Raw genomic sequence first — 24438 nt, 5'->3', positions numbered from 1 at the left:
GTATCATATAGCAGCTAGGTCGTTTATGATACTTATTGGTATCGGAATGTTTAAAAAAATCTATAAGAATTTTTTTATATTAATATTATAAAAAGGTAGGATTTGATTGTTTGTTTGTAACTTATAATCTCGGTTGAAGTTTTAATAAATTTTTTCACCTATCGCAAGCTACATTATCAACAAGTAACGTAAGCTATACATGATTTTTCAATATTCTATTTAACTGTGCAAAGCGGGACTGGATTGCTAATTATAAATAATTAAACAAAATAATCTCCATTTATTTTGTAATGTTAATTCTTCTAGGTTGCATAAATATATTCTAGTTTCGTTAATATTACAACAGTGCCAACTCCTATATAAAATAGTGATTACTTAATCTATGGTTTATAATACAGGTTAACAAAAAAATTTTAGACTAGGTTATCCGTAAATGATGAATAACGTATATATTTTTTTTTATTATTTCTCTATTTAATTTGCAGTTTAGATAATAGAGACAGAATATAAGAACATTTTAATAAATCTATGGAATATATTAATCTTCATCACACAAATATTAAAAAAAGTATAAGTTAATCATTATCGATCTTTCACGTACTATTTTTTATCTATTAATATCCATATCAATAATTCAACATTTTGAAACTACGTGCGACTATTTAGAGTTGCTAATTATAAAAAAATAAAGGTTACTAAATAAAGGTGTAGTAGATGCACAAATTAAGGTGGATATTACGTAGCAAAAATGTTTTTCTTTTATACCCTATATGGGTTAGATGAACCTTTAAAGATTAAGGATACCACATCCATTTATATTGTTATTACTACTTTAATAAGAATAAGTAACGGGTTAACCTAAGAATAAGGAATTAAATCTTTGGGATTAACAATCTTTGCAATTCTCTGATAAGTAGCACCTCTGACAATTAAGTAGCAATAATTAGAACTGGGTAGAAAGGAATTCTTAATAATGGAGAGGTTAGTCTCCGTTGCTATTTTTTAATGGGTGATAATGGACTTTTTTTTTTGATGAATGGAAATGGTATGATAACCCCGCCTGCGCTAACGGGATACGCTGGCGGAGCACCAGTGAAGGGTGATAGATGAGAATGAAAACAGGCCAGTTAGCCCATCATGACGATTTCATCAGGAATTAACCATGATAGATGGTTGGGTATATTGCTAGCAATGCTCTATGTCACTATTAGGAACTAATCGCGCTACCATCATTTCTATATTTAGTAATCGCAGATTATATTATAGGTAACAAGCTTACTTGGGACAGGTATCGTTAGTAGATCAAACAGGGCCATTACTGGCAATATACTATATATATATATATATCAGGTTGATCTCCCTGCGATTCCCCTTAGAAATCATCGTGGCTAATTCTTGTCAAATTCTTCAAGTTGGATTGACTGACCTCCTTCATCCTCACCTATCATCCCTCACTGATGCCCCGCCAGCGTATACCGATGGTACAGGCGGTGTTACCATTCCAATATCATCCATCAAAGAAAAAAACAACTTATAAAGAAATTAGGTAGAATTGTAATAAGGTAATATAGAAATAAAACATTACTCTGCTTTGTACAAATCACATTTTATTTATGTATTTATTTACAAGGTGCCCGCGCGCTCACTGACCTAGGAAAATCATATTCATATACCTCACATCTACCATAATATATCGCTATAGGAAAAAAAAACTCATTACAGATGAAGAAGCCGTAAGTTGTCACATCCAATTTTAAAATCTGATTTTGGCGCTCCATTTTAATAGAATAGAATAGAATAGAACAGAATAGAATAGAATAAAAAAGAATAGAATAGAACAGAATAGAATTTTATTGCTGTGTACATACATATAGCAGTAATCATTGCTTTGAATTTATACCCTATCAGACATGCAACAATTTAAGAACAGCAATTATATTAACATCGTAACATTCAAATACTATTACCATTACTTGATTACAAATAAATATGAAATATTTGACAATACAATTAACAAGACAAAGAATAATCATAACCAAATTAAAATACTAAAATATATAAATATATAAAAAAATATCCAAAAATAATTAGAATGATCTGACGAATCCAATCAAACACTAAAATAGTACTTTCTTAATCTATGCTTATCATAGATTAAGAATAGTACCTACGAGTTTCGGCTGTATACCTATCTGCTTTTCTGTTCGATTAAGAAAAGTCGACAACGATTTCCCGCCAAAGAGCAATTCAACATAAGAAAGCACAGCCAAAATATAGAACTGCTAATGGCGTACAATCGTGTCTCTGTCGTTTTAAAGGAAATGGAAAGAGAACGCGATAAATAGGATTAAACGCGAAACGATGTGAAAACTTACGGCCACTTCATGAATGGAACACAAAATTCATTATGACCAGTGTACCACTACAAAACCATGTACAATCACGTGGAATAATATGTGATATTCTAAAGAGAATATTTCCAAAATACTAAAGTAATTAATTCATATTTATAAATTGTCCACGTTAACATGGCACGCCCCTCTGTCTTCCTTCAACGTGCGTGTCCATGTACAGACGCGCCGCTCTTTTCGTGTTTGTGAGGAAACGTCTTAAGTAGCGGTCCGGACGGAGGAGTATTATATCCCTCGGTCGGAACCTTGGAAATATTACTCACACATTTTTAATTCTTTGGATTTTGGAGAGGCATCCATATTATATTATATAGCTCAAAATTTGAAGAGAAAAGTGGAAAATAGTGCAATATTTTAATACTTAAAGCAACTGACTGTTTTGAATTAAGTTTTACGACAAAAAATCTTCAATTATACGTGAAGGATATTACTTATTTCGATAAAAAAAAGGAATCATCAAAATCCACAAAGACATAATGACAATCACAAAACATACCTACCTACTACAGAAAAAAATATTTTTTATTAAAAATCTTTAATTTTGTTAATAATTCATTTTAATTAAGGTTGTTAATTAAAAAAAAAAGACAATTGAATTCACATATTATTACACGCATTTGTAAGCCTCTAGATACATTATATAAGTACCAAATAGTAAGAGAAATTAGACTTGAATTTACTTTGCAAGGAGCATGGAAATAACTTTTTATTTTTAACATATTTAGAATGGCAAACATCCATGATCACCCACACCACCAAAGGCATTGCAGGTTTTTTTTTATACAATTTAGAATGGCAAACAAGCTGAGGGCCCACCTAATGAAAAGTGGTAACCGTCACCTATAGACACGAACAGTACCATGGATATAACAGAGTGTACTGTTTCGCCCATGATTCCTTTCCATGCGTTGCCATTCTTGAGGACTATTCATGCCTCCATACCCTGTAATTTCATAGCTATATCTCACCCTTCAAACCGGAACACATGGAGACACGGAATGGGACAGAGGTACCTGTGCAGACTGTCTGGGTTTATGTTTGTTCAGATTGTCTAGGTACCCTGATATGGTTAATTCGGCTGTAATAGTTTTTTTTCTTAGATTATATTAGAGCGAAACATGTATTTCCTTAATATAGTTAATTTGGCCCTGTATTTGTGACTTTAAAACCCAAGTTAAACTGTGAAATCTACGGTTACATTATTGTAGCTATAACAACATATCGTCACAGTCGTAGAATACTGACGGATCTGACAAAGATTACGTATAAAGATCCGTCAGTATTCTACGACTATGGTGATATCTCCCATACAATTTCTCAATACTATTTGATACAGGAACCTATTGATTCATAACATTCACAATTTCACTTTACACAATATTATTTGCATGTCAATTGCCCGTCTCATACATTTTCCATACAAATCCATACAGACTCGCGTCAATTTACATCATGTGGAATGTCACTCGGTCAGACATCACATAGTTCAACATTTTATGGGTATATGTAGACAAAAAAATAGGATAACTTAAAATATTATCAAGACTCAACAGATGGCCGTCGTCATACCCGGGAACGCTGAAAGTTTGGTCCTAAAATGAAATCATACTCGAGAACGCCCGCTTTGTTTAGAATTATATATTTTTTTAAATGATTTATTAATACTTATTATTACTAGTTCATCATATTGATTTACGTCATCAACCGCTAGAATATTAGATAGTTCTAATTTTATTCCATTTTCAAATTCAAACGTAGTCACAGACATCTGTAAATATAGCAATAACAAAAAAAAACCTATAAATTCGCGTAAAATTATTTTAACAGATTAAAAAACATATCTCATTCCATATTCAAAACATTCGTCCGTTACGATCGAAAATGCATACTCACATTTCAAATTTAAACAATTCCCGATGCGTATACGATTTGCACATCATACTCGGGAACGCCTACGCCTAGTGGATGTGACAGTGGTGTGTCGAGTTTACCTACAAAACAACTTCACATAACGAACACATCGTCATACTCGGGAACGTCCTCCGTGCCGCGGCCGGGGTGTTACGACGTCATCATGTCGTTGACAGAGCCGCCCATGTTGACTGAGGCGCCTCTGATGAGATCGGTGATGTCCCGTCTGAACATCGATAGGTTTTGTGTGAATCTGTGAAAAACAAAAAATACAAAATTTCCACGTTTGTTGGAAATTATGTCTCCCCTAGTGTTGCGGGCGTCCATAGGCTACAGTGGTCGTTTACCATCGGACGAGTTATATGCTTATTTGCCACCTTCTTGGTATTTTTTTTTTATACAACTTAAAATGGCAAATAGCTGACGGCCCACCTGATGGAAAGTGGTAACCGTCGCCTATAGACATGAGCAGTACCATGGACATAACAGAGTATACTGTTTCGCCCATGATACCCCCCATGCGTCGCCATTCCCGAGGACTCAGGTGTTATTCCTCTGTACCCTTATTCTTCTGTATAAAAAAAATAAATCCAAAAATGTGCTAAAAATGTCCAAAAATGTGCTATTCTAAGATGACAGACATAAAAAAAATTAAAAATCGTGTCCCACAAAAACAGATTTCAATTGTGAAAAAACCAGTTATTTTGATTTAAAAACTAAACTGCTGAACCGATTTTGATAAAATTTCTACAGAACCAATCCGTATGTATATCCTTTAAAACAAAACAAAAATTATTCAAATCGGTTCACAACCGACGGAGTTATGAGATAACATACATAAAAAAAATAAACATAAAATATTTGGCTATAATTTTTTTTTTTACTTTTTGGTCTGTATATTGAGTCTCCCATCTGATAAATGAGTATTGGCGACCCGCACGAAGGCTAAAGTTGCAGCACAATGGTGCACAAGTGCAGTAAGAGAGGCAACAGACAGCTTTCAAGGACACGACCTTCAGCAATGAAGCAGACGAAGAGAGAGAAAGAGATAAGTGCATCTCGCTGGAGGTGTGCATAGACAGCAACAGCTGAGGCGGCTCCAGCAACCAGCAACCATCTTGCTGGTTGCTTTTTATTTTTATTATAGTTTAATTTTACCTTTAATGATTGTTATTGGTATTATTATTGGTCGCCGTGTGGTCCCGGCATAGAATAGGTCACCCCTTGTTTTCCCATGGGTGTCGTAAGAGGCGACTAAGGGAAGGCGAGGGATGGCCTGCAGCGTCCGTCTTAAAACATATCTAAACCCTAACTGCGGTTGCCAATCCCGCTGCCAAGCGTGGCAACTACTGGCAAGACCCCCCAATGGCAAAGGCTTATGTTCAGCAGTGGACAGTTAAAGGCTCATGATATGATGAGGATTGTTATTGGTAATAAAACATCTCTCTGAGAACCTCCTACTTTTCGAAGAGACAGACCTGTCCCTATTCTTGGTGAGTAGGTTGGGCTCGATGCCGGCCATTAGCCCGTTGAACCACTGCGCGAGCTGCGGCTGCTTGTCGCGCGGCTGCTGCGCGATCATCTCGCCGCGAATCCTCGCGAACTGCTCCTCGTTAAGGAGGATAAGGCCGAGCAGCGGCCGCGACATCGACCACTGGTTGCAGCAGTCCTCGAACATAATCACGTTCAATACCTGCAATACATATTTGGCTTATTTAAGCTTGCCTTCCAGAGTAGAAGAGGGAGGGGGGAGTTTATAAAGGATAATATATTTTTTATACCACTGATGTGGCAAAAAAAGTATTCGGGCCACCTGATGGTAAGCGGTTACCGTAGCCTATGAACGCCTGCAATACCAGGGTCAACTTCTTTTTTAGACACAATATTAGATGTTTTAATTAATAATCGTTTAGCTAGTAGTTGCCACGTTTTGGGATTGGCAACCGCAGTTAGGCTTTGGTGATGTATTAAGAGAGACGCTACTGTCCATCTCTCGCCCTCCCTTAGTCGTCTCTTACGACACCCACGGGAATGGGAGTGGTGGCCCATTCTATGCCGGGACTACACGGCAATAATTACTAAATATTAATCACAATTTTTTTTACAACAAAAGGGGTAAACGAGCATGCGGCTCACCTGATGGTAAGTAACTACCGCCGTCCATAATCACCCACACCACCAAAGGCATTGCAGGTTTTTTTTTTATACAATTTAGAATGGCAAACAAGCTGACGGCCCACCAGATGGAAAGTGGTAACCGTCGCTTATACACATGAGCAGTACCATGGACATAACAGAGTATACTGTTTCGCCCACGATACCCCCATGCGTTGCCATTCCTGAGGACTCAGGTGTTATTCCTCTGTACCCTGTAAATTCACGCCATATCCCACCCTTCAAAACCGAAACACAGCCATGCAAGCACAACTGCTTTACGGTAGAAACACGAATGGGACAGAGGTACCCAAGCAATCGACTTTTGTACAAAGTCTCCCTCTGGTAGGTGCGCTGCCGGCCTTTATTAAATATTAAATAGTCAAAATCGGAATTATTTATAATTATACATTTGTCATTGTGCAGGTTGCGATGGCTCGACTGAACTGGAAGTATACCCTACCGTGGCGAGCAGCTGCTGCATGATCTCGGGCCGCCGCTGCAGCACCTCTATGAACATGTTGCTTGTCTGCGGCGGCGGCTGTCGCGGGTTCGTAACTTTGTTGCTAGCTGCACACATACAGTAAAAGCATTCACTTATTTATTTATTTACTTTATTGTACCACTTATAAAAACAATAAATATACAACCAAACCAATAAAAAAAGTGTTGTTAAGCGTGTTGATTTTCCTATCCGAGAAATAGGTATTGGCGACCTGCACGCATGCTAAAGGTAAAGGAGTTAAGGGGCCGCCTGTAAATCAGCGCTATATAGGTACATCTCGCTGGAGCTGTACATATATAGCAACAGCTGAGGCGGCTCCAGCAACCAGCAACATTAATTGTTTTTTTTTTCTTTTTATTGTTGATTTTTTTTTATTTTTATTACTGGTAATAAAGATTATCTATCTATCTATAAAAAACCGAGATAGGGTTAAGAGTTGCCATACTAAAAAAAAAATTTTACCTGCCAGTGTCGAAAAAATATAATTATCTTCCTACCCTTATCCCAATTATTATTTGGGGTCAGCGTAATGTTTTTATTTATAATACAAAAAGATTTGGCTTTTAGTTTTACGACCGGCCGCCTGCCTGACATCAACCCTCTTTGAAAAAAAAAAAAAAAATATTTGAGTATTTTCAATTAAGATAGTTATTAAATATTGTTCTTTGATCATTAAACAGTGCATTGATAGGCAACTGTAATCCTCACCAAAGGCATATATTTTATAATAAACAACAATATACTCACTCTTTCTTACTAACTGTTTAAATAGATATGTCACTATGTGGTCCAGGGTGGCACAGCATCCCGTGCACACGCTCGTGTCTGGAAACGAACGGACATATTTACAAATAAATCTTATATATAAAATTCTCGTGTCGCGGTGTTTGTTACCAAACTCCTCCGAAATGGCTTTAGCGATTTTTATGAAATTTTGTGTGCATATCGGGTAGGTCTGAGAATCGGCCAACATCTATTTTTCATACCCCTCAATGATAACGGTGACCCACACCAAAAAAAAATTTTTTTTTTAATTTTTATCAAAAATTTCCATTTTTATTTTATTATGATTTAGCATTGAAAAATACACAAAACTTTAAATTTTCATCGTTTTACGATCAACCCCTGTATTTTAATCGCGATTTTTATATTTCGTAATAAGTGGTAAAACAACGTTTACGGGGTCAGCTAGTATATATATATATATATATATATATATATATATATATATATATATATGAATAACAAATATACTTACACATACATATATGATGTATACTATATTATATGTATACGAATTTGGGAATAATATAAAGCACTTACTGCTCGGATAAAGATAAAAATATCAAATTGTTATAATAAAAATAACCATATGAGTATATAAATTATTCCTTAAATATCTTCCATGTACAGATTCTTACATGATATGCATGTATAATTTTAAAACCGCATCCAATTTGGTGCAGCAGTTTCTGCGTGACGCCGGAAACATACAGATAGTAATGAGCAAAAAGATAGAAAAAAATATTTTAAAATAAACTCTCCTAATGTATAGACAGACTCACCGAGCGCCGTGAGCCCCTCCGAGATGGAGGACAGTATATACAGGGTCGCGTCGGGCTGCAGCGACGCCAGGAACGGCATGTGGTCCTGGGCAAGCCTCTCTAGAAGAACGTAGTATGTTTGTGACAGTTTCGGGTAGTCCTGAAAAAAAAAACAGTCAAGACATTTTACAATAAAGATTTTACTCCGCTAAACCAGTCTTACCAGAGGGAGACTTTGTACAAAAGCCGTTTGCTTGGGTACCTCTGTCCCATTCGTGTTTCAACCGTGAAGCAGTTGTTTGCAAGGCTGTGTTTCGGTTTGAAGTGTGAAATATGGCATTGAATTTACAGGGTCAACACCCGAGTCCTCAGGAATGGCACCGCATGGAGGTATCATGGGCGAAACAGTATACTCTGGTATGTCCATGGCACTGCTCAACCACTTTCCATCAGAACATTTCAGAATTCAGAACATGAAATAATATCTATGATTACTAAGTATATATGTAAATACTATAAGTATTTTTTTTTATAATTAGTTGTCTTTTATAAACACTTCAAATTACTCAGCAATATTATACATACATATATACATACATACATACATACATACATACACACGCACGCACGCACTCACGCACGCACGCACACACACACACACACACACGTACACTCACGCACGCACGCACACACACACACGTACACACACGCACGCACGCACACGCACACACACACAAATATATACCGTAATAAAAATATCGTATGCTACTCAGCACCACGTTGGCAATAACAAAAGTAGTTTTTTTTTTCTATTGATAATTTATGTAACTTTTTTTTGTTGTTGGCAATAAATGTTTTCTTTCTTTCTTCTTTCGTACTTTATATTAAAGTCGTGTAAACTCTATATAATAACTCACTCACCAGTAAATCACTGTGTGGTATACTTAAAAGCAGCTTCACAAACATATTCAACGCATTGTCTAACGCCTCGTCGCCGTATAACCTGGAAACAGAAATATATTTTTTTATTTTTATCTTTATTTGGTCTCCCAGCAATTGTTACACTGATGAGATTTAATAGTAAAGTTACTGTCTGTTTATACTTAGTGTACAAACATTTTAAAGGAAACACAGCGTGCTCATTAACAAATAAACAATAATATGGCATAACAATCTCTTGAGGTATTTGACATAGGTATAGTTTTTTAGATTCAATAAATGATTGCTTCACATCAGTTTTAACTATTCAAATTAACTGCAAAGCTCTCCTATAGAAATCCAATTATATATAATACTTATTCTTTATATATATTTAGTCATACATACATATCTGTCACGCCTGTCTCCCATTAGGGTAGGCAGAAACAATGGAACGCCAAATGCTTCGATACAAACAAACCTCTTTCGCTTCCTCCACATTCATTAATTATTATTATTATTCTAATAATAACAAAGTATTCAACACAGTGGCCAAACGAGTCCCACCTGATGGAAAGTGGTAACCGTCGCCTATACACATGAGCAGTATCATGGACGTTACAGAGTATACTGTTTCGCCCATGATACCCCCCATGCGTTGCCATTCCTGAGGACTCAGGTGTTATTCCCTGTACCCAGTAAATTCACTGCCATATCCCACCCTTCAAACCGAAACACAGCCATGCAAATACAACTGCTTCACGGTTGAAACACGAATGGGATAGAGTTACCCAAGCGATGACTGTGATGTCTAGAATAGAGAGGAATGGAAGAGTAAGACATATTACGCCGACTGCAGGTAATAATTGCCATAAAGGTAGGATTATAAATAGGATTTTTCTATTTTCTCAAACATGCTTGGAAATGTGAGCATTATTTTGACAATCTTCTTCGAGATAAATCAAAATTGCCGTACTGACCAGATACATGCGGGCAGCGGCCGGCAAAGATGTATGAAAATTTATATCTGTCGTGTTTTGCGGCCAGATAAATTATTATGTAAACTCATATCTGTCCTGTAATTTAAAAATGGAATGACCTTTTACTTCGAAACATGGCTACCAAGGAGGTAACTAATAAAAGGTTTTATTTCAATTTCGAACTGGCTTGCAAATAGAAAGCTGTTTATTGAAAAAAAAAATAAAGGAACATTATGGCGCGTGAAAAATTATTATTGTTCGTTATTCGTCATTGAACTTAAAAAGTAAAATTGTGTTTTTGATTTCCGCGCATTGTTTGAGAAAAGTACTATACAAGCCTTGGCCACAACTAGGCATTGATGGACTCACGTATGTATGCCTCGGCTACGCTTCGGCCCACATTTGCACGTTCGTCCATCAATGCCTCAGTTGCTGGCCGCTGCAGTAATGTACTATTACTCACCGGAACACACCGAAGTTGGCGTAGTTGCCGCACAGCGCTGCCTTCAGTATGGAGAAACAGAGCGAAATCCCTTTCAATTTCATTGCGTACATTTGTTTTTTGCCAACGTCTATTGTTAATATTCGACTACCTGCAAATAATATAGCAATTAAAAACGTATTAAACCTTCGTTGCATAATGGTGGAAATTTCCATCATAACATCGAATGCCCAAAAATTATATAAAAGAACAAGTTCACTTTAAGTTGATCGTGTCTGGATACCTTTTTAATGTCCATTGCAGAAAAAAAAACATAGCTGTCAAATTTATATTTTTAACCATTTTTCCTTTAATTTTGAACATGAATTATATCACCTTGATTTATTTCAGCAATAAAAGAAAATCACGCAAAGAAGAGTTAATCATCATCACCATCATCATCATCATCATAACAGTTCTCTGCTGAACATAAGCCTCCTCTATAAAGCGAGATTTTGCCAGTAATTGCTACATTTGGCAGGTGGGTTGGCAACTGCAGTTAGAATTTGGTGATGTTTTAAGAGGGATGTTGCTACCTATTCCTCTAACATAAAGTTCCCTTAGTTGCCTCTTACAACACCCAAAGGATGGGGGAAAGGGATTGTTAGTAATGGGGTCTAATAGCCCCATTGCTAGCAATATACTCTCTCAGGTCGACCTCCAAGCGGTTCCCCTGGAAACCATCATGTTTAGTTCTTGTCGAATACATCATGGTGGGCCAACTGATCTGCATTCGTTCTCACCTATCGTCTTCCACTGGTGTTTCGTCGGTGTATAACAATAGCGCAGGCGGGGTTACCATAGCATTACCACTCATTAAAAAAAACACCCAAAGAATAGGAAGGGGTGGTACATTCTATGCCGGGACCACACGCAATTGCTATATAGTCATATAATAATGAACTAATAGAACTACAGTCCAAATAATCGCCAATTCGTATAACCAAAGTCCGGATAGTTGCGAATTCGTATAACTAAAGTCCGGATTGTTGCGCATTCATATATAATAAATAAAGTCAGGACAATCACGAACTTATATAACTAAAGTCCGGATAGTTGCGAATTCGTATAACTAAAGTCCGGATTGTTGCGCATTCATATATAATAAATAAAGTCAGGACAATCACGAACTTATATAACTAAAGTCCGGATAGTTGCGAATTCGTATAACTAAAGTCCGGATTGTTGCGCATTCATATATAATAAATAAAGTCAGGACAATCACAAACTTATATAACTAAAGTCCGGATAGTTGCGAATTCGTATAACTAAAGTCCGGATTGTTGCGCATTCATATATAATAAATAAAGTCAGGACAATCACGAACTTCTATAACTAAAGTCCGGATAGTTGCGAATTCGTATAACTAAACTCCGGATTGTTGCGCATTCATATATAATAAATAAAGTCAGGACAATCACAAATTTATATAATTAAAGTCCGGATACTCGTGAATTCGTATAACTAAAGTCCGGATAGTTGCGAATTCATATAAATAAAGTCAGGACAATCACGAACTTATATAACTAAAGTCCGGATACTCGAAAACTTGTATAAACGAAGTGTGGATAATCTAGTCTCTAATGTAATACAAATATTTGATCTGCCACTGACCGTAAGCGCATATAATGTTGGATAGTTCTCTGAACAGCAGAATGCCATTGGGCGAGCTGATGTCGAAGTGCAGCCGCTGGTTTCTGTTCTGCGCGAGCTCAGCCGTCAGCTTCAGCACGGGCGTCGTGAGCGCCGGCTCCGCGAACCAAACCTCGATGCCTCGCAGTAGCACCTTCATGTATACTGGATAGCTGAGAAGATCAGAACATAACTCTTTATTGTGCATAACTTAGTCATATATGTATGTATACCATTCGTGTTTCAACCGTGAAGCAGTTGTGTTTGCATGGCTGTGTTTCAGTTTGAAGGGTGGGATATGGCGTGAATTTACTGGGTACAGAGGAATAACACCTAAATCCTCAGAAATGGCAACGCATGGGGGGTATCATGGGCGAAACAGTATATTCTGTTATGTCCGTGGTACTGCTCATGTCTATAGGCGACGGTTACCACTTTCCATCAGGAGACCGTCAGGTTGTTTGCCATTCTAAGTTGTATAAAAAAAAAATAGTCAGGTCAGGTCAGGTCAGGTCGACTTCCACCCGATTCTCCCTGGAAACCATCATGGTACATTTTTAGAATAACTGGAATTCGTCACGATGGGCTAACTGACCTGTTTTCATCGGGGAAAAGGGATTGTTAGTAATGGGAACGTTAGCCCCTATTGGTATCAATATACATTATCAGGTCGACCTCCACGTAGTTCCCTCTGGAAACCATTTTGTCTAATTTATCGTTGAATTCGTCGCGATGTGCTACAAATAGCCTTCCTTTTTATCTTCATCAATCATCCCTCACTGGTGCCCTACCAGCGTATACCGATAGCACAGGCGGGACTTGGGTTTCTTTTATCATTCACAATAGAAGCCCAACTCGCCTATCAATTGTGACAATTACTGGCAAAACCTTCCAAGATAGAACCCACATTCAGCAAAGGATGGTTAACAGGTGATTTTTTTATGGGTGAAAATGGGCTGGTAACTCCGCCTGCGTTATCGGTATACACTGGCACGGTACCAGCGAGAGGTGACAGGTGAGGATGAAAAGGCAGATCAGTTAGACGATTGTGACGAATTCAATGATAAATTAGTCACGATAGTTTCCAGGAGGAACCGCGTGAAGGTCCGCGTGGAGAGGAACCGGTTTTTTTTTTAATGGGTAATAATGGTATGGTTACCCCGTCTGCGCTATCGGTATACACTGATGGAGCACCAGTGATAGATGACTGATGAGGATGAAAGCAGGTCAGTTAACCCGTCCTGAGGAATTCAACTAGAATTAGCCACGATGCTTTCCAGGGGGAACCACGTGGTGCCCCATTACTAGCAATATACCTGACAGGGTATATTGTTAGTAATGGGGCTATTTGACCCTGTTACTCACAAATCCCTTTCCCCCCGAGAGGAACCGGTTAACGGGTGGTGGGTGGAGGACGTTGGTGAGGCGGTATACTGACATCCAGTCGAAGAGCATCATGTAGGTGGTCTTGGTGTTGAAGGCGAAGGCGAGGCCGCGCAGGTCGCGCGCGAGCCCCACCAGCGTCTTCCGCGCCTCCTCGGACGCGAACACGCCGCCCTCGCCGCCGCCCAGCGGCCCGATCAGGCTCTCGAACGCCGCTGCAAGCGCCCAACGGTTCACAATATACAATAACAGTTGAACAAATCAAGTTAAATACAGTAGTATAAATTACTAATTAAAATATACTACTTCCTATGCCACTGCGTTATGTTGACTGGAAGAGATCTCTTTTAGAGATAAGTTCGCGTTTGCTTATAAAGGATACCTAGTCCTTTTTAATAATATGTACCGATTAGATCCGCGAATATAGAAATTGGGTCGCAATTTTTAAATCCGCGAATAGTGATAACGCGAAATAAAGGAAGCGTGAATAAGAAGCTTTTACTGTACATAGTAACACGGAACAATTTTCATTCTGTAAACCCTTGATCTCACATGTATATATATATATATATATATATATATATATATCTAATATATAAAATTCTCGTGTCACGGTGTTTGTTACCAAACTCCTCCGAAACGGCTTTACAGATTTTTATGAAATTTTGTGTGCATATTGGGTAGGTCTGAGAATCGGCCAACATCTATTTTTCATACCCCTCAATGATAAGGGTGACCCTCCCCAAAATTTTTTTTTTTATTTTTTTGACAAATTTTTCCATTTTTATTTTATTATAATTGAGCATTGATACACACAACTTTAAATTTTCATCGTTTTACGATCAACCCCTGTATTTTAATCGCGATTTTTATATTTCGCAATAAGTGGTAAAACAACGTTTACCGGGTCAGCTATATATATATATATATATATATATATATATATATATATATATATATATATATATATATATATATATATATATATATATATATTTAGCAAAAGCTGAGTTTGTACCTATTACTAGGCATACGGGTACTGCACAATGTATGTAATTATTTATTTATATATGTACATTATAATTTCTGTACCATAATTGTAAAAAATGGCAATAAATTCAATATTATTATTATTATGAATAATGTGATATATGTAATGATGTAACCGACCTGTGATTGGCATCATGAACGCATGGAAGCGCTCCTCGTCCTCGCCAAGCTCCACCATGAGGAGGCGGCCGAGCGCCGTGTACAGCATCGTGCGGCACCGCATCTCGGAGGTGCCCACGCCGCTGATGCCCAGGAACGGGAAGTGTTCGGCCTGGAGCACACACCCAGTATAACATAGATAGATAGATAGATACTCTTTATTGTTCCCTCCATAAGATTCCAATAGTAAACTTATTATAAATATATACAATTACAAGAAAGGGAAAATACGGTTGTCCTCTCTTGAAAAAAAAAAATTAAAAACAAATGGGGTTAAAGTTCCATTATCAACCTTTTTATTTAAAAAATAATTTAAAATTGCGTTCCACAAATTAAAATAAAAAAAAAAAGATTTTAATTGACCAAGCATTTGGACATCAAAACTAATGGACGTTAACTAATCTTAACCAAAAATGCTGAACCGATTTTGATAAAATTTCTATGAGACTAATTTGTAAATAATAAAAAAAACCTTTCAGATAAAAAAAAAAGAAACTCCAAATCCATTTTGCAACTAATACGCCAAATTGAGAACTTCCTTCTTTTTTGAAGTCGGTTGATAAAGACTAGGTCACTAGGACGCACTGACCGTGTGGTGCGTGAGCATAAACTGCGTCTCCTCGAGTTTGACCAGCTTCCTCACGCACGAGTAGCCGCCGCTCAGGTCGCTCAGCAGACCGAGGGTCTTCGCTATTATCTGCTCGCTGCCGCCCCAGTACTTCAGGTTTGTGATGCTGCACATATACACACATCACACACACTTCACATAATTAAGAACAAAACTTATTTGATCAGATATTTTTTTTTTACAACGCAGGGGGCAAACGAGCATGCGGCTCACCTGATGGTAAGTGACTACCGCCGCCCATGATCACCCACAACATCAGCGGCATTGCAGATGTGCTGCCGGCCTTTTAAAAAGGAATATGCTCTTTTCTTGAAGGTTATGTTGTCGTATCGGTTCGGAAATACCGCTGCTGGAAGTTGATTCCAAAGAGTGGTTGTGCGTGGAAGAAAGTGCCTTGAAAGACGCACGGTGGAGGACCGCCACTCGTCCAGATGGTTGGGATGAATTATTTTTTTTATTTTTTATTTTTAAGTTTTATTCAAATAGAAGAGAAAGCGATCAGAGTAACCTGAATATGTGTCTTGGAAACATCATAGCGGCTGTAAACTGTCCATTGCTGAGTATAGGCCTCCCCCTATTGGGGGGTCTTGCCAATACTAGCCATGCTTGGCAGACTGGATGGTAACCACAGTTTAGCTTTGGTGGTGTTTTAAAAAGGACGCAGCTACCCGTCCCTTGACCGTTAGGTTCCCTTAATCGCCTCTTACAACACATACGGAAAAGGAGGGAATGGCCCATTCTCATGTCGGGTCCCTACGGCGAAAAATGGAAATGATCATGGTTAATTTCCGGTGAATTGGTCCCGATGGGCCAACTGACCTGCTTTCATCCTCACCTATCATCCCTAACTGGTGTCCCGCTACCGTATACCGACAGTACAGGCGGGGTTACCATTCTATTTTGCTTAAAGTACCCCAAATAGATATTGGACAAAGGCAAAAAAGGGCTAACAAGAGAGAAGATAAAAGAGAAGAGAACAGAAAAGATAGCAACGTGACAGTATGTGCTCACATTTTCCTCATGAGCACGCTGAGCAGCTGACTCTCGTCGCTGAGGCCGAGCACCTCGCTGAGCCGCCGGTACACTTTGCTGTTTTTCTGCACTTGCTCGCCCACGTATATCCTGCGGAACTGCTCGAAGAACGACATCATCGCCAGCTCCAGTTTCTCACAACCGCCCTGCAAGTATTCAAAGCATTGAATATAGATGGGGGGAAGGGAATGTTAGTAATGGGGATTGGTCTCCATTGCTATAAATATACCCTATCAGGTCGACCTCCACTCGGTTCCCCCTGGAATTTGTCACGATGGGCTAACTGACTTACCTTTTCATCCTCACCTATTACCTCTCACTGGTGCCCCCCCCAGTGTATACCGACGTGGACATCAAAAGATCAATAATGACTCGAAACTAGTCCAGTGCTCCACTAGTTTCGGGATCGTTTGGAACACTTTAATCATGAGGCCGTCACGTCAGCCTGATACTTATTATCAAGAGTCCTGGACAGTTTATTTTAAATGGATGATTAAAAATGTATGACAACCTTCGTGACAAAAAGGTAAACATGTTGCATAAACATTGTCCAGGTTATGGAATGAGCTCCCTGTCGAGATTTTTCCAAGAAACTACAGCATGAGGTTCTTTAAAAAAAGGAGTGAAGAGGTTTCTTCTGGGCGGACAACGCGCGCGTCATGCCTCTGGTATTGTAGGCGTTCATACGCCATAGTAACTGCTTACTATCTGGTGGGCCGTATGCTTGTTTACCGCCTCGGTGGTATAAAAAATAAATAAATAAATGAGGACCCAGATTCAATTGCCAATTTCAATCAATTTAGGGAAAAAAATCTGAATTGTCTCTGTTCTTAGTGTTCTGGTTGCCTCCAAACACTTTTTGGCTGGTTCCTCATAACACAGGATATCCTACCTCTAGAAGAAGACGATTGGCACGATTAGGCGGCACGTATTTATTGATCCACAATTCCCACTTACCCTGGTGAGCCTGGAGTCTGTAAGGTTCATGAGCTGCAGCACCCTGCAGACCAGCTCGCCGTCCATGGCGTCGTTGTCGTCACTGGTGTTGGCCGACGCTCGTCCACCGATCGCCGCTCCAATGATGTACACCAGCCAAGTCAGCTGACCTGCACAATGATACAATTATAAGTTTTTTCTATCTATCTATCCTATTTAAGAGCTGCGCTCTTGTCGGTGGAGCTCTTGCCACTCACTACGATTGTCTCTTCAGCTCTTGATACGACACGACACCAACTCCTTCCTTGATCTGCCCGATGTAACTATGTCTCGGTCTACCTCTTCCCTTCCTTCCTTCTATCTTACCTTCTATTATAATATTCATAAGTTCGTCGTGTCGTATCAAGTGTCCCAACATTTTCCCTTCTGTCCTCAATAGTTCTAATCATTTGTCTCTTTTCCTTAACCCTAAGCAGGACCTCCTCATTGCTAATCCGACAAGTTTTTTAAAGATTGTCAAAATAATGCTCACATTTCCAAGCATGTTTGAGAAAAATTATATATCTATCTGTATCACCATCGCCTATTATAAAATAAAGAGGGACATCATGTAGTGAGGCTGAATCATCACGGAGTAAGCAACTGCAGCGCGGTCGAAACGGAACGGCTACCAGCAACGAGTCTTATAATACGAAAATGACCGAAAATTTGGTACCTCATTTCATGATAGACCCCCTGGTGCCAGGACCACGTACCTTGCAGCACCAGCAACTGGTGAGGCTGCTGCTCCACGCTGTAGGCGGCTGCGGCGCGGTCGAAATGCGCGACCAGCAGTTGACAGGTCTTCCCGTACTCGCAGCGTCCGATCACAGACAGCTGTTCCAACTGCTGTTGGACTGTTCCCACCTCGTCTAGAGGATCTTCGACACCCTCGCTGCGGGTGTAAGGCTTTGTTAGTGATTTTCCTTTTTAACAGGAATAATTAACCGATCATTATTTTTTTAAATTGCAACTTAGAATGGCAAACAAGCTGACGGCCCACCTGATGCGGTACATTTTAAAATGGTTGTTTTTTAGTATTTCTTTATATCATGACACAATATCATAAATTACATGATTTTTATATAAAAAAAAAAAAATAATAAAAAAATTACCACTGGTTTTCGGTTCGGAAATAACGGTCTGAATTCACTGTTTCAGTTTTTTCCAACCTGTCCCTTAGGGGGGAAAGGGATTGTTAGTAATGGAGACTGAGAATCCCATTGCTAGCAATATACCCAACCAGGTCGACCTCCTCGCGGTTCTCCCTGGAAACTATCATGCTTAATTCCTGATGAATTCATCATGATGGGCTAACTGGCCTGTTTTCATTCTCATCTATCACCCTTCACTGGTGCTCCGCCAGTGTATCCCGTTAGCGCAGGCGGGGTTACCATACCATTTTCACCCATCAAAAAAAAACCCCGTCTCTTACACCTTATACATACTTTATTCTTTTTTAATATTCTCTTTGTGGTGTAATAAAGTGTAAATAAATAAAAAAAAAATATTTTTCGAGCCGTTCATTACCTTATAACACATGAGACCGAGTCGAGCCGTGACACTATGTAGGCCTGCGTGACGCCCGGCGCGTACGTCTCGAGGAGGTGCGGCTCGGTGGCCTTCACGTACGGCACCGACGCCACCATGCGCTGCCACAGCGACAGCAGGTAGTGGACAGAGTTCGGCGCGAACTGCCACATCTGTACGGTTTGAAGGTAGTATATTGAAATTTAAATAATTCATTTGCTGGAATAAGGGCCCCGGTATAGTGCTTGGTTACCTCTGCCCCATTCATGTTTCCGCCGTGAAGCAGTTGTGTTTGCATGGTTGTGTTTCGGTTTGAAGAGTGGAATACGGCTGTGAATTTACAGGGTACTGAGATATAACACCTGAGTCCTCAGGAATGGCAACGCATGAGGAGTATCATGGACGAAACAGTACACTCTGTTATGTCTATGGTACTGCTCATGTCTATAGGCGACGGTTACCACTTTCCATCAGGTGGACCGTTAGCTTGTTCGCCATTCTAACTTACATAAAAGTATATACTTTTAGATAAAAAAAAAGAAAAAGATTTTCCAAATCACCTTACAAAGGACTTATGAAGTAACAAATATAAAAAAATACAACCAAAGAAGTCTCTTTCTTTTTTGAGTCGTGTAACTACCAGATGTTATGTTAGTCCATGTCATATAGTTATGTCCATGGTACTGCTCATGTGTATAGGCGACGGTTACTACTTTCCATCAGGTGGGCCGTCAGCTTGTTTGCCATTCTAAGTTGTATAAAAAAAAAAAAGATTTGCGCTATATCACAATTTTTCAATTCTCGTTACCACCAACCTGCAAGCTCTGCACGGTGAACTTGGCGACAAGCTCGATCAGCCGCGGGTAGTTGTCCACCATGACCAGCTCGCCGAGCTGATAGTTGGACTTGAGACGCGCCAGCAGCCGACAGAACTCGTGGTAATTGGTGGGGTCTGATAGGCCCTGCAATTTATATTTTCTTTATAATAATAATAATAACAATAAATTTCTTGCCATTCTTTACAAATATGGTACAGAAACTATAATGCATATATATTTAAGTAAAGTCTGATATCTTATCTGTTTATACAATGTACGCAGATCACATGGCTGCCTGTTTTTATTTAAACAAAAAATCCAATTTACATGAAAAAAAAAAAAAAAATACATTTGCTGGTAGAAATCTCTTATTAGAGATTTTTTTTCATCTTTTTTATTAAATATAAACGAGCGACTACATCATGACCTAAAAATGGGAAATGTTAGACAGGAAATACTACAATACACACAATCCTACAAGGAGAGGATAACAAAACACCCTAACAGACTGGCAAGAGATCTTATGGACGTAAATCACACAACTCGCAGACTGAAACGCAGAATGCCCCAAGACATGGTTCTATAAAATAAAGTAGGATGCGACTCAAGTCGCATACTGAGCACGCTATTAAAGTGTACGTCAAAAATACTATTTATTGTCCCAGCAAGGAGACAGATCGTAGTATATACAAAGACAAAAAAAAATCTTTTTTATTTAGAGGCTTTTATCCTATAAGGATATGTCAGTCTCATCATACCCTAATTTTATAAAATACCTCACACACTTAAAACATTACATACATAAATAAATAATACATAATAGCTTAGTAGCCTATTTTTAATAAAGGGAATTATTGATTTTTTTTTACAACACAAGGGACAAACGAGCATGCGGCTCACCTGATGGTAAGTGACTACCGCCGCCCATGATCACCCACAACACCAGCGGCATTGCAGGTGTGCTGCCGGCCTTTTAAAAAGGAATATGCTCTTTTCTTGAAGGTTATGTTGTATCGGTTCGGAAATACTGCTGCTGGAAGTTGATTCCAAAGAGTGGTTGTGCGTGGAAGAAAGTGCCTTGAAAAACGCACGGTGGAGGACCGCCACTCGTCCAGATGGTTGGGATGAAATTTTAGTTTATGGCGGGTTGCACGATGGTGAAAATATTGATACAAAAATATAATAATTAAAGATTTTGCCTCTTATCACATACCTGAGTATTCTCCAGTATTCTAAGCACACCGGCCGCCAGCCGGTTCAGGAACTTGGCTCTCTCGGTATTGCTGAAGAGGGAACGTCGGACGGAGGCGATCTGTACGAGGCAGGCGAGCGCCAGGCTGGCTAGCCCGCCACCCAGTGCGTGGTACAGGGAGAAGAATAGCTCCAGCGTACCTGGCTCCAGGAAGGTCGGTCGCCACGACGTTGGTATCTGAATGGATCCATCAAATTGAATGTGACACAATTGAAAATATTTTACTATAAAATTCTCAGAGACAGTTTAGTATTTAGGGATCATCAATTTTAAGATAGGGTATTGGGAGTTTTAAGGTAAGACCCTTATCCTGGTTATCCTTTAATGCCCTCATACCGCGTTATAGCCATGGAGAGGATTAAGCAAACTCCATCGCGATTTTTTTTTTATGGGTGAAAATGATATGGTAAACGCCGCCTGCGCTAACGGGATACGCTGGCGGAGCACCAGTGAAGGGTGATGGATGAGAATGAAAACGGGTCAGTTAGCCCATCATGATGAATTCATAAGGAATTAACCATGATAGTTGTTATAGTAAGTAGTTTAATAAATTATATGTATTTGATGTTTTTGTGCATTACATGTTTTGTATTTTATGCACGAAAATTATTAATTCACTCTTGCGCCACCTGCCCTTTTCTATCTGTTCTCCCTTAACTAAAGGTTGTCTGTAAGCGATTACCCTAGCGATAAGACCGCCTTTTGCACCTTTATGTGTATATTTCAATCTGTATGTATGTTACTGTATTTCATTTGAATTATTCACTTGTCATTGTATATTTTTATTTATGGTGCAATAATGAGTTAAATAAATAAATAGTTTCCAGGGAGAACCGCGAGGAGGTCGACCTGGTTGGGTATATTGCTATCAATGGGATTCTCAGTCTCCATTACTACCAATCCCTTTCCCCCCACTACATCGCGATTAATTCCTAGTATATGCATCACCACAGTCCAACTACTTCCTCAGCAATTCCCTGGTGCACCACCAGCATATCCTAGATAGCACAAGTGGAATTACTATCTCATTATCATCTACTGACCAATGAAGGAGAAATATCAGTAATGGGTCTGATCTTCACAGTACCAATGTACTATCTACTACAATATATAGCAGATAGCAATGCTACCTGCTAGCAATATAGCCAGTCAGGTAGACCTTCAAGAGTACCCTCTTGGAAATTACCAGAGGGAGACTTTGTACAAAAGTCTATTGCTTGAGCACCTCTGCCTGATTCGTGTTTCAACCGTAAAGCAGTTGTGTTTGCATGGCTGTGTTTCGGTTTGAAGGGTAGGATATGGCAATGAATATACAGGGTACAGAGAACACCTGAGTCCTCAGGAATGGCAACGCATGGGGGTATCATGGGCGAAACAGTACACTTTGTTATGTCCACAGTACTGCTCATGTCTATAGGCGACGGTCACCACTTTCAATCAGGTGGTCCGGCAGTTTGCCATTATAAGTTGTATAAAAAAAATTACTAAAACAAATTCTTGCATTTCCATGGGTGCAAATTTGCTGTGGCTGGGCCAACTGACCTTATTTCATCCTCCACTGATTCCATTATTACCAAGCAAATATACCTGAACAGTGCAGAGATCGTCCGAGGACTCATCACTGGTGGTGCCTATGAAGTCGAAGGTGAGGCAGTTGTGCGCGAGCCGCAGCACGGCGGCCAGCAGCGCGTGTTGGCGCTCGTCGGCCAGCTCCACCTCCAGCTGCTTCCCGCGCGTGGCGCTCAGCAGGGAGCACGCCAGCCGGAACATCTCGAATAGCTGCCCGTCACTGGTGAAAGAGATGACGAGTTTTAGTCAAATAGATAATTACCACTGGCCATATTGCATAGAATGGGCCACCCTTTCCTTTAACGTGGGCGTCGTGTACACTTATATAATTTTGCATTGAAGTTTAAATAAATTAATTAATACTGGAATTATACATAACAACAACAATAAGACTTCTCATTGCCCGCCAGATGGTGTGGGCGGGCGAGGTAGGGGCCTCGGGGCGTACCCCAGCTTCAACTCCGGAGGCAACAACCTCCGGGTCACTAGATTTTAAGCCGACATACACTGCTGGTCTGTGTATGTCAGCGTGGCGTCTTCATTTATTAATAAATACAACGGTAGTACTTTTATCACCGGTAGATGGCGTTTTTTTTTTTAAAGTTACAGTCAAATGAAAATTTACATGCTAATGATATCAAAACATGTTGGAATTACATAATTAAAATATAGATAGATAGATAATTAAATAAATATGTATTAAGTGTTTCTTTATGGGAGAGACTGGCTGGAAAACCAGCGTTGTGCAGCTGTTCACATTGCATTGGGACACTCACAGCATCAGCTGAGCAAGTTCCTTTTGCCTAATATGAGACACTTCTTATATATGTCTGTATTTTCTTTTGTAATTGTATTTTTCTGGCAATAAATATTTTCTATTCTATTCTATTAAAATACCCAGTACGTGCTTACTACACACATATCATCACAGTCGTAGAATACTGACGGATCTGACAAATATTACATATATAGATCCATCAGTATTCTACAACTATGACGATATGTTTATGTAAATAAATTTTTTTTTTTATTTTTATAGAAATTTTATCACGATCAGCCTGCCTATGTCTGTGATGCCCCTAGAGTTGCAGATGTCCAAAGGCTACAGTAACCGTTTACCATCAGACAAACTGTATGCTTGTTTTCCAACTTCTCAGTATTAACCCTTTTAGTGCCATTGATTTTTACTCATATCTACTTATTATATATATATATATATATATATATATATATAAATATGGAATGTAATTTGTATTTAATTAATAATAATAATGTAATTGTTAATTTTATTTGACGATATTGAATATGTAATTTGACTCGATAATTGTTTGAGCATTGTTTTCTTTTTTTTCTTTTTTTTTATTATTCTATGATCATAATAATGTATTAGTATAAATTAAATTTGTATCCTTATTTAAGGAATAAATTAGATTTGCATGCCTACAATTTTAAGGCAATTAGACAGATGCCAAAAAGTTGTGTCACATGGCCCTTATAATGTCAAAT

At 38.8% G+C, this 24438-nt stretch overlaps 1 protein-coding gene across 2 annotated transcripts in view; it reads right to left on the bottom strand.

Moving 5' to 3' along the window:
- Positions 1-1585: 1585 nt before the first annotated feature.
- LOC113510123 (exportin-7-A) overlaps positions 1586-24438 on the bottom strand; it is a 29704-nt gene continuing 6851 nt past the window's right edge. For both annotated transcript variants that reach the window (XM_026893546.3, XM_052901263.1), the window contains exons 7-24: positions 22951-23152; positions 21325-21540; positions 20109-20255; positions 19294-19466; positions 18480-18658; positions 17746-17894; positions 16768-16934; positions 15718-15862; positions 15090-15240; positions 13975-14134; positions 12519-12709; positions 10887-11016; positions 9447-9528; positions 8547-8685; positions 7729-7806; positions 6940-7046; positions 5801-6015; positions 1586-4575 (exon numbers count right to left, since the gene is read on the bottom strand). In XM_026893546.3, the coding sequence (XP_026749347.1) occupies positions 4473-4575; positions 5801-6015; positions 6940-7046; positions 7729-7806; positions 8547-8685; positions 9447-9528; positions 10887-11016; positions 12519-12709; positions 13975-14134; positions 15090-15240; positions 15718-15862; positions 16768-16934; positions 17746-17894; positions 18480-18658; positions 19294-19466; positions 20109-20255; positions 21325-21540; positions 22951-23152 (2734 nt within the window). In that variant the 3' untranslated portion in view covers positions 1586-4472. The remainder of the gene's footprint in view (positions 4576-5800; positions 6016-6939; positions 7047-7728; positions 7807-8546; positions 8686-9446; positions 9529-10886; positions 11017-12518; positions 12710-13974; positions 14135-15089; positions 15241-15717; positions 15863-16767; positions 16935-17745; positions 17895-18479; positions 18659-19293; positions 19467-20108; positions 20256-21324; positions 21541-22950; positions 23153-24438) is intronic.

Source organism: Galleria mellonella, unplaced genomic scaffold (assembly GCF_026898425.1).
Source record: "Galleria mellonella isolate WM207_F2 unplaced genomic scaffold, CSIRO_AGI_GalMel_v1 utg778, whole genome shotgun sequence".
Lineage (NCBI taxonomy): Eukaryota > Metazoa > Arthropoda > Insecta > Lepidoptera > Pyralidae > Galleria > Galleria mellonella.
Note: the sequence above shows the minus strand (reverse complement) of the source record. Positions and strands in the feature narration are given on the sequence as shown.